Source organism: Capsicum annuum, chromosome 6 (genome assembly GCF_002878395.1).
Source record: "Capsicum annuum cultivar UCD-10X-F1 chromosome 6, UCD10Xv1.1, whole genome shotgun sequence".
NCBI classification, from domain to species: Eukaryota; Viridiplantae; Streptophyta; class Magnoliopsida; order Solanales; family Solanaceae; genus Capsicum; species Capsicum annuum.
In genome coordinates, this window is record NC_061116.1 from 221,547,407 (window position 1) to 221,559,959 (window position 12,553).

Genomic DNA, 12,553 nt, shown 5'->3' on the forward strand with positions numbered 1-12,553 from the left:
ACATATATATTGAATGGTGCGTATATTTGTGTATATATATTCTATAGACGTGTATATTTAATGCATACATGTGTATATGTTTTATAAATTAGTATATAACTCTATATATTGTAGTATATATGTGTATATGTCTTCTATAGACATATATATTTAATGTATATATGTGTATATGCTATATAAATTAGTATATAACTATATATATATTGTAGTATATATATATCGTAGTATATGTTTTACTTAAAGTAGTACATATATATTGAATGGTGTGTATATTTGTGTGTATATCTTCTATAGACGTGTATATTTAATTTATACATGTTTATATGTTTTATAAATTAGTATATAACTATATATATTGTAGTATATATGCGTATATATCTTCTATAGATGTATTTATTAAATGTATACATTTGTATATGTTATATAAATTAGTATATATATATATATTGTAGTATATGTTTTACTTAAAGTAGTACATATGTATTGAATGATACGTATATTTGTGTATATATCTTCTATAGACGTGTATATTTAACGCATACATGTGTATATGTTGTATAAATTAGTATATAACTATATATATATATATATATATATATATATATATATATATATATATTGTAGTATATTTAATATTTAAAGTAGCACATATATACATTGAATGGTGCGCATATATGTGTATATATCTTTTATAGACGTATATATTTAAGATATACATGTGTTTATGTTCTATAAATTAGTACACAACTATATATATATATTGTAGACTTGTAGTATATATATATATTGTAGTATATGTTTTATTTAAAGTAGTCCATATATATTGAATCGTACTTATATATGTGTATATATCTTCTATAGACGTATATATTTAACGTATACATGTGTATATGTTTTATAAATTAGTATATAACTATATATATATATTGTAGTATATGTTTTATTTATAGTAGTACATATATATTGAATGGTGAGTATATATGTGTATATATACGTATATATTTAACGTATACATGTGTATATGTTTTATAAATTAGTATATAACTATATATATATATATATATATTGTATTATATGTTTTATTTAAAGTAGTGCATATATAATATATTGAATGGTGCGTATATATGTGTATATACCTTCTAAAATAGTATATATTTAACGTATACAAGTGTATATGTTTTACAAATTAGTTTATCTCTCTCTCTCTCTCTCTCTCTCTCTATATATATATATATATATATATATATATATATTGTGGTATATGTTTTACTTAAAGTGGTACATATATATTGAATGGAGCATATATATGTGTATATATCTTCTATAAATGTATATATTTAACGTATAAATGTGTATATGTTTTATAAATTAGTATATAACTATATGTACGTATATATATATATATATATATATATATATATTGTAGTGTATATATATATTGTACTATTGTAGTATATGTTTTATTTAAAGTAGTACGTATAGTCGTATATATTGAATGGTACGTATATATGTGTAACTGTGTATATATTTATTAAAAAATATATAGTGTATATTGGAGTGTATATAGTGTATATAATTGTAGTGTATATAATTGTAGTGTATATAGTGTATACTAGATTTTTTTTTTCTAAACGGGTTTGACCGGTGTTTTAACCAGGTTTGACCACTTTTTAAACCAGATTTGACCAATTTTTTAATCGGATTTAGGTGGGTTTGACCGGGTTGGGTTAAGTAGGCCGGGTCAGGGTTGTTTTGTAATTTTTTTCTGTTCAACCCGGCCCCGACCCGGCTCACTTAACCTAAACAGGCCCGGCCTAGCCCACCAACCCAACTAACTATCATGGGCCGGTTCCATGTTGACCTGGCCCGGCCCACTTAAAACCCTTAATTTAAGGAAATTATTTGCTTAATTGGAAGTCGATGTGAGATTAATTGTTTGAGTGAGTTATAACGTATATGGTATACTGTAATAAACCATAGTCATATTATGTGATTGGGTTTAGCCCAAAGATTATGGTGGCTTGAAACCCCAAAATCCTATTTTAGAAGTCGGATTTTGTTGATGTTATCACCTTATTCCACTTGTATATTTTTCTTTCAACCTAAGAAATAGTGTTCAAAACCAACTCCCTTTCTTCACAAGATAAGAATAGCTCTGCATATATAATTATATATACATTTTAAAATTTTTACTTGTGTGATTATACTCATTTTATTGTTGTGATAAGAAACACTGTCAATACTATTTCTTTTTCATTGTATAACTATTTTATGCTCAATACTCAATAGAGTAATTATTAATTACATCTCTATTCTACTTTCATCATTAGTCCTTTGTCATATAAAATTGTTTATTTATATTTCTTCTAAATAGTTTTAAGGATATATCAGTAGTTTTTATTTCAAACACATTAATTATTTATTACCAATTTCAACACTTTTATTCAAATACGCTATTATTTATTTATAAAATCAATTTCAATATCTAAAAGTCATATTTTTCAGCACTTATGTTTATCATATTATTTTAATCAGTTTAAGTGCTTAACCCGTGTTAAGGCACATAGTTAACGAGAGAGCAAGCAAAGTTCAATTAGGCAAAGCTGAATGAGTGTGAGAATTAACTAGGCAAAGTTGGATGATTTGGGGTGATCCCATGGGTCTAGCTAGCCTAAGGGCAGATCGCGTGACAAAAAACAAAGTTAACTGGCTTTGATGATTATTATAAAATTGAGTCACTGTTCGGTAGAGTCGTCAATATGGGTCAGGTCGGTTGGGCCGGTTTGATCCGGCCTGTAATTTAATGGAGTTGAACTTCAGCTTTTGTAGCCCGTTTAAAAACAGTTTTTTAGCCCAACCCAAATAAGCCCATGGCTGTGGGGCTTGAGCAATGTGGGTTGGGCTAGCCCGTGAATCGGTCCGTAAGTTAAATACTTGCAACTATTTAGATTGCTTATTAGTATTTTTATTTGGTTCGAAGGATATCATATCAAAAGTTATTAAATTTCGCTATTAGGAGTATTTTTTAGATGTTGGAGACTTGATTACAAGTATTAACACTATGCAATATTGTCTGTTAATATTCATGTTTATTAACATTATAAAATTAAATTAAATTATGAAATATTATTTTTTAAAAAGTGGGCTGACCCGTGAGGCCCGCAGCCCACAGAGTAATGGTGTGGGCTAGGTGTTTTTGGATCCATCATTTTGATGGGTCAACCCAGCCTGACCCGTCAAACTCAAAGCCCATGTGGGCTGGACCAACCCGTATTGACAGTCAACTGTTCGGACATTTAACTCAATTATTGCATGAGAAATGCAACATGAATAAATTAATTACACATTCAACTGATGTGAAAGCCAATATGACCTTTCACCAATTTGTTACTGTTCAAGATGCAATATTCTTGTATCAAATTTCAACTGAGCGGCCATTTGATAGATGGAACATATTTTCTTCCTACCACAGTAATAGTTGAATTGTCTATATCTCAATACAAATTGCAGAAGCAATGAATTTGGGCAGAATTCAATTAATTCATTTTGTCAAGCAGACGATATTACCGCCCTTCCTATATTGACGAATGCCTCTTATCGCATTTCCATAAATGCATATATGCACGTGGAAATTTGAAAAAAGAGAAAATTGCTGCAAGAGCAGCTGGAAATTGACATGAATGAATGAATGAAAATTAAAATTTATTTGTACTACTACTATTTTTAGGAAAATGAAATCGTCAAATCTTGTACGTCAAAATTATGCCAGAAAAGAATAAATAGATTGCTGGATTCAATTTGGTGCAGTATATTTGGTCAAATAATGAATCCCAAATCCATCATAAATTGTCTCATCTAATGATTCTAAGTGATTGCGATGAGATCGGCACATAATGTCAATTTACATTAGTTAATCTCATAACACATTTATACCAAACCAACTTATTATGTCTAATTAATAATTTCAAGTAGATTTAACTGATCTGCTCTCCAGATTTACATAACCCCAACTAGGAAAATGATTACTGCAAAAGCAAAAAAAAAAAGACTAGGAAAATGATAATAATTTAAAAATAACTCGTATAAGCAGTTACAGTGTGGGAAAATATAAGTATACTATACCAACAAAATATCGGTTGTGATCATACAAGCAATGTTTAAAGAGGTAGGATGCGACAGGTCCTACTCCTATTTTTGTAAGATACAGAGACTTTCTCGAAACGTACTTAATACACCATGAAATATTAAAATGGAAAATAATTCTCAAGACGCTATTAATAAATTTGGCCGTAAGATCTTGGTCGTTAAGGATTTAGTACAATACTATTAAAATATTATAAATCCTTGTCACGCTGAAATCTCAGTGGATTTGATCTGGCAATATAGATAAAAAAATCTGAAAATCTACCCCGAGATTAGTGCTAAAATTCGATTGCTTAGAAAGAAGAGAATAACCCACCAAATCTCAATTATTATTTAATTATTTTATCATACTTCTTTCCGTTCATTTTTATTTATCTATAATAAACCTTGCTAATCTTTAATGAATTTGAAAAATAATTTAAAATAAAAATTTAATGAGAAGAATAAAATAAGAAAAGACTTTTGTTTAATATATTTTTAAAGGAAGCTAGGGGAGTAACATTCTTTCTGTTATAATAAACAATTCAACTAGAATCACCTAAAAATAAGAAACAATCATGATAGCAAATATTGAAAACAGGCTACACATTTTAAATTAATAATCTAACATCATGTGCAGACAAAATAATATAGTACCCACCTTCATGAAAGAATTCAAACTTGGATAAATATAATCAATTATGAAATATCAATGTCGGATTCTATCAATCAAAGTCATTTTCCTTGAATAAACCAACAAAAATATTCCACATATCACTGGATGTCTGTCAGTGAACTACTAGATTGAAGTAAAATAAATCAACTTTCATTAATTAGTTTGTCAATCCACAAGGAAGAGACCTAAAAAAGACATCCCAAGAAGAAGAAAAAAAATTTAGAGAGAGATGATTCAAGTGAACCAAATCTTTTTACACAACTTAAGATCATTAAGTTAACCTTCAACTTTGATCTAAGAACAAAATTCTTCTTTTTGGCCTAGCATACTACAAACCTGAAAATAGAGAAATTCTTAATAAAAAACCATTTCTTTTTTTTAATGGATCCTACTCAACGTGAATTCAAAATAATCACTGGATCCTCCTCAGTGTGAATCTAAATTAATCAGCCAGTGAGTTAAGCCGAAAAACGAAATACTAACATCTACATGAGAGGACTATTGAGAAGTCCATGCCAAGAAGATCCACCAACTCCATTCCACATTCTCCTGGTTGAATCAAAATCAGCCATATTATTTCCTTCTCCATTAATTTGCCATGGAAATCCCCACAAAACTTTGTTGTCACCTTGATCTCTAGCCATGTTGCACATCTCTTGTTTAACTGTTGTCATTGTTGTAGCTGTTGTAGTTGTTACAGTACCACTGCTAATTTCTTGATCATAATTATGCATTAATCCCATTTCTTGATCACTTACATTATTATTGATCACCCCCATTCCACCATTTTCCACATTATGTAATCCCATGTCCCCATTAATAATATTTCCAACTCCATAGAACAGATTCTGGTGATGAAATCCATTTGGATTATCATTTTCAAGAAATCCAGTACTACCCTTAAGTGCATCAAGAAATCCACTTGGATTTTCATTGCACATGATCATTGAAATATTACTATGGTTTTCAAATCCCAATGGCCCACTTTCTTGTCTTTGAAGCCTAGCAAAAGCTAGACTCAAATCACTAGAATCATAAGAAAATGGATTAGTAGGGCAATTGGGAATGTTGATGGAATGTTGTTCTTGGCTACTACTTCTTGATGATGATGAAGACCTTTTGTTCTTCCTACAGCCTCCTCCTACTGGAACATTTCTTAATGTTCCTCCTTTAGTCCAATACCTTCTACATGATTTGCAAAAGTATCTAGGTTGAGAGAGACTGTAGTTGTTGTAGTAGCAAAATTTTGTGTTGGAGGAGTCACATCTTGGACATTTTATTGCTTGCTCTGGTGGCTTTGGCTTCTTTTGATCTTGTTGTGGCTTTGTGCTCACCAACATGCTTTCTAGGGTTTGAGAAGACAATTCCTATACAACACAATTGACTATAAAGATCAGGACTTCATATTACATACATGCACAAAGAAAAATTGTAAAGAACTATAATAATATATCTCAACATTTTGCTATCGTATTTTTTAACTTTGCTGTTTAGAAGACACTTCTTTTGAACCGAGGGGCGAGGATCCATAAGAACAACTTCTTTACTCTTCACAAAGGTAGGGGTAAGGTCTAGCTGTGTATCCTCCTCGACTCCACTTGTGAATTGTGCTGGTTATATGTTGTTGTTGTAAGTAGGAAAAAAGAAGGCCTCTTTATTGTTACAATTGATGTGTGAATGTCTTACTTTCACATTGAAGAAACAAATCTTTAACTTGAAACAGACGAGGGATTTTAAATTTATAAACGGCCAGCTAGCATCAACTTGTTCTTAGGCAATATAGCTACTATACAGTCGTGAAAGAAAAGAAATTTACAAAAATTAGCAAAAGTATAAGAGTATACACTACTCTCTTTAGAAGGTAATTAGCACATAGAGTAGGTCTTTTTTGGGGGGTATTTTAATTCATAGAGTAAACTTTTTGGGGGGTTAAATAGATACCGTATGCATAGTACAAAATTGATTTGCTAAAGCTGGTAAGATAAATTGTTAGAAGAAATATAGCTAGAGGAATGAAGATTTGGAAAGTGAGATTTATATAATGTTATATAATTATTCTGGAGGGTCAGTAAAAAATGTCTTCTCATAAATTTCTGTACAATTTAGGTGATGGCTGAAAAAAAAAGCCATTGCCCCTCTAAATTAAATAACACCTCCAAACTCATCCTAGTCTAAATGAATAAGAACTATAGCTAGGAGAATGACACGACTATTCCTAATTAATGTGAACCAAAGAACTTAAAATGACTCATTTCATATCAAGATTGGTTGTTCTAGTTTTACTATAGCAAGAAACAAAATAAATTTTAAAATCATTTTAGATAAAGGAAATAGGAAATTAAAACACAAACATACACAGAGGAAGAAGAGAGAGAAAAAGGCCAAAAAAATCCCTCTCCAAGAAAATTAATTGACATAACAAAGAAAGAAATTAAACCATCTTTACTACTATTACTAATACAAACTTCATTAATTTACCTGATGATGATGTTGTGCACTAGAGGGATCCATTACTGAGTACAGCTAGAAAAAAAAATATAAATCTTAGTTAGAGACTAATCCTCCAAGATGGTTTAATGTTTGTTGGTTCTTGGAAATTAAAGACAAGAGGCAAACTGATCTAAGAAACTCTTGAATAGCAAAGAGAATTAAGAGGAAATGAGACAATAAAAGCCAAGAGAGAACAACTTGTGAGTGCCTCTTTCTCAAACTCAAAATATATATATACAAATGTAGAGAAGGAAGGGGTGGGGTGGGGTGGGGTGGAGTGGAGTGGGAGTGGGGTGGGGGTCAGTTGTTGCTTCAGTACATGTCCTATTTTGTGTGTGAGAAAAAGATAAAGAAGAATTTTGAGAAATAGATAAGGAAATACGTGTAAGGCTTAGGTCTGTTATATTTTGGACACAATGGAGTGGAAAATCTAACTGTACATACCCTACATGGGTCCCTTCTTGCTTCAAGTTTCCTAATTCTATCATTCTATATTTATATTTTTTTCCTTTTTTTTTTTTTTTAATATACCTAGGTCCTAGGGTCTCCAATCTTAGCCTAAGGCGCTGGACGTTATTTAATTGATTTTTTTTTCTTTCAAACAAACAATCTAATAATGTTGAAGTTGAAAAAACAAGGTTAACGTTTTCGCAGGCGGATTCAAAATTTAAAAATTTATAAGCTTCTACTTTTAAATTAAAATGATAATGTATGTCACTGATTTAACTAAGATTATTTAAACAAAATGTATGTATAGAAAATAAGAATTATGTTTCCTCCCTCCTGGCAATTGTCAGTCTTCAATTGCTGGCTAGTATATATATAGTAGATTTTTTTATAGATGTCGTTAAGAGTTCTTTTTAAAAAAAAAATAAAAGAAGATGATGGGCATGGTTTATGCAGATCGATCTCATTCTTTGTCCCATTATGCAAGCTCACCTTGTCCTGAACCTACTCATATCATTTCGGTTATATATACTTGGAACTTTGTTAATAATAATTGGGTTGCACTTTGTTTTAAAGGCAAATTAGTTCTATTAAAAAATTCTAATAATTTTGATCATTTTCATGTACAAATATGTTTGAATGATCAACCTAAAACTTGGCTCCCGTCAATATCCCCACCAAAACTGAATAAGTTAAGGGAATATTTAGGTGCTGAGCTAGAGTAGAGAGTGTGAGCTACGTGTTTAATCGAATCAAGTAGCTTTGGTTTAAAGTTCATAATCATATGAAATATATTGGGTTCGTAGTTTTTTTTATGAAAAATTTATTGTATATGTATATAATATTAAATTGAAATCCAATAATTTTAAAAGATTAGAATTCAGAGCTTACTTTTAAATCTTGCGTACACCTTTGTGAATATGTTAATTTAAAGAAAAATGAGAAGCAATCAGAATATTTTGATGGAAGTTGGCAACTTGTAGATGAATAGAATGTTGGCTGCATAATGTTTATGGACCCAATCCAACGTACAGCAACAGAAACCGTGGCTATGCATATGTGTAGTGGCTACAAGTTAAAGGGATTATAATTGAAATGGACAATTGATGATATGAAGAGGCAAAAGTGGTCACTTGGATCAGGTAGAGTACTGTATTGCACCTTTATTTTGCATGCTTGACTGGGAACCACTTACCACCAAACATCAGTCCCCAACTCCAACACAACCACAAAGTACTATGCAGGTTGCATCTGTCTTGTCTTTGTCACCCTAATTGGTTTGATGACCATGTGAGTGATCGAGACGAAATTAAATTAGCATTTGACGCTCATGTGTTCTGAATGTTATCGAATTCATTGTTTATTTTAGTCATTGTGTTTGCGAGTAAATAATTATGTATATTTAATAAATTTCTTAATACAAATACAACATATATATATATATAGGATCACATGCAGGGTTGGATTAATCTTTAAATTACTAGTGTATACTTCTTTGCAAACAAACAAATATTAAAAAAGGATTATTCAAATAATACAATTATATTAATCTTCCATTTGCCTATGCAACTTGATATTCAATCCAAATCATGACACCAGCTAAAACAATTAGGAACTAGCTAGCTCTCATTAGTTACTTCTCCATGATCTTTTTGAGCCTTAGGATTTGTTATGTATCTTGAATCTGCCTATGAGTGCAACACTAATTAGGCTTGGAGTTCAAGGTAGTATTATCTCTATATAATGCTTTCATATATCCTGATAAGCTAGGTAGTTACCCCATATATCCATCAATTTCATTCTTTAATGGTTCCCTCAGTGACCCGAAGCTAGCAATTTTATAATATAAAGGGTGTTCAAAATTTTTGTCTATATCTCTAAAAATAAAAATTACTTTTAATCTATATACACATTATTATTTTCTATATGTACATGAATATAATTTTTTGACCACCTCATATCAAATGTAGCTACGTATTCTCCTGCCTTTAGTTGTTTCTTTAAAGACAAAGTTTGCATTATATGACTGCCACGTCTCTTCCTGTGATAAGTTGTGAGACAGTCAGTGCTAGTAACTAGCTACATAGATTGTGATTGAAGAAATGTGTTGACACAAATATACGCCAATTTATTCATGTGAAAACAACCATGACGAATCTAACCAGGACAAGTAGTTAGCATTCCACCTAAAATCACCACTGTCTGACAAATACTATTCTTCATCTTCTGCCTTAAGCAGTTCTTCGTTCATCATATAGTACTGACAAGTGACAACAAGACGATTCTTTTTCTTCAAGCTTGTTTTTTTTTTTAATTAATTCTTTGACTAGTTAACTTCTACTAGAGATACATAAATAGTAAGATTTTATATAGAAAGATTAAATAGCTAGTACTGAGATTTAACGGTCTACAAAACATAAATTAATTTGATGATCAATATGTGATGGAAGTTCTTAGGATGGGTAACATCCTTAATTACCAAGTTAGCCTAATTCTACTAGAGATACTTAAATTGTGAGGTTTTTTACAGAGAGATTAAATAGTACTGAGATTTAACAGTACATAAATTAATTTGATGATCAATATGTGATAGGAGCTCTTAGGAAGAGTAACGTCCTTAATTACCAAGTTAGCTAAATTCTAGTAGAGATACATAAATAGCAGTAAGATTTTATCTAGAAAGATTAAATAGCACTCATGAGATTTAACAGTCTACAAAACATAATTTAATTTGATGATCAATATGTGATGGGAGTTCTTAGGACGAGTAACATCCTTAATTACCAAGTTAGCTAATTAATGGGGAGCACATGCAAACCACTGAGGGGATGATAATTGATAAGTAACCAATCAAAAGAAGATTAAGAGGCTAAGAACATATATAGGTTCTCTTTCCCAAAATCTCCACATTGCTCCCTGTATTTCATACTATTTATTATCCTCCACACTATACATAATTTCTTATTTTCTTGTTTAATTTATAAAATTTAAAAAAATTCTTATACTTTTTCCTTATTAATCATTTAATATTAAATAAAATTAATTTAGTAGAATATGTCTTTAATTAAAATCTTCTTATAGAATATGACAAAACAACAAAAGTCAAGTAATATAAAAGGAAAAGAGTAAGAACTTAATCCTTTAATATATTAGTTGTAGCAATAATATTTGACATCAAAGTAACCCAACACCAACAACAAATATTCTAATTTCTAACATGTCTTCATCTGGCAGTAGTAGCTAGCATTTACAATAAATAATGATTTCATGGAAAAACACCATCAATCAATCATTGATCCTACCACTCATTGATTATTTTTGGATCCTATGAAGAAAATGGCTTTTTTGCTTCCTTGCTACATTTCAAAATTTTCGTACTCCCTCCAGAATATATGTACTCCTATATATTTTGCCTCCTTCACTTTTTCAAAATGCATATTCACGAACAGTGAAACATACTATTTGACTGAAAAAAGAAATCCTTTTTTCATAAATAACTAATTAATTTCTGTAAATATGTCTTCTTGGAGTTGTAAAAGTTAGTCGGAAAAAGCAATTAAATTTGAACCAAATTTGTTTTGACTATGAAGATATCAATGGCGAAGCTAGACCATAATCTACAGTTTCATAGGAGCCCGGTAATTTTTATGTATATTGACCTTGAATCTAATTAATTGTTAGTAACTTGTAACAATTATATTCATAAATTTTAAGTTCCACATTCGTATTAATTAGAAACATACATAGCTGTGAAACTAAAGTGAAACAAGTACTACTAGTGAAGCTACCGATCTCCATCCATCTTTATTTGTTCACTATTAACTTTGGCATACGTTGAAACAATAAATACTAGTATTAATTTTAAGATATCATTCTTTGATTATGATGAATTTAATGTTTAATTATCCAAGATTTTTTTTAAATCGGAGTACTGGACAACTATAATTAGGCATCTATTTTTAGTTGAGTAAAAAGGTAAAGATGAACGGAGGTTAGTAAAATAATTTTAAAACATGTTAAAAGTTTTTGTAATCATCTCAATTTAGACCAATATTTATCGGCCTCGATATAATAATTTTTTTTATTTTTTTTTTTAAGGAATTAAACCGTTAATTTCCTTGTAGTGGTGGGCACATGGAGGAATGTAGGTCAGGGGATTGATGATGAAGAGTTGAACAAGACATGGGGATCAGTCAAGTTAGTTGACTGGTCAAATTTTTGGCTTCATTCATTCAAATAAAACACAACTGACTGAAAAAAAGTGAAAGTAGCTAGCTAGGGTTAGTACTGTTGTGGAATGTATAGAAAACTGAGCCTCCATTTGCATTAGTATAATGTAGGTACTGCTAGCAAATAGTATAGCAGTAGTATAGTTCCACTTTAGCATTCCCTGTGAAGAAAAGAATCTGCATGCGGCTGGGATTCTTCAAATACTAATGGAAGAAATAGTGAGAGAAATTATAATTGAAGAGAACGTTCTAATCAGATGAGGAAATCAAACATAAGATTTGCCTTGTGTTTCGTGCTCATTGGGAAACGTAGTGTTCACTTTCTCAGTTTACATAAATATGCGTCCTCCTACCTATTTCCGAATATTGTGTCCATCCAATTACTTTAGGTGTTAATGTTGATTTTTTTTTTTTTCGTTTAATTGTTCAAGTTTTAAAATTAAGAGAAATTTATTGTGTTTTCTCAATACCACTCCTATCATAAAATGATTATTTGTAAAGTGTAATATAGTATTTAAATTTATATTTTTAATGCATAATTAATAGGATTACATTAGTAAAATAAACCTCTACTAAATATTTTCTTAAG

General features: G+C 30.1%; 1 protein-coding gene across 1 annotated transcript; it reads right to left on the bottom strand.

The window, feature by feature from the left end:
* Positions 1 to 4,926: 4,926 nt before the first annotated feature.
* On the bottom strand, positions 4,927 to 7,660 carry LOC107875427 (dof zinc finger protein DOF2.1). Its single transcript, XM_016722145.2, has 2 exons — positions 7,277 to 7,660; positions 4,927 to 6,165 (listed from the first exon to the last, which is right to left on the bottom strand). Exons 1-2 carry the CDS (start codon positions 7,307 to 7,309, stop codon positions 5,284 to 5,286), a joined length of 915 nt encoding a protein of 304 aa, XP_016577631.2. The 5' UTR covers positions 7,310 to 7,660; the 3' UTR covers positions 4,927 to 5,283.
* Positions 7,661 to 12,553: the final 4,893 nt, after the last annotated feature.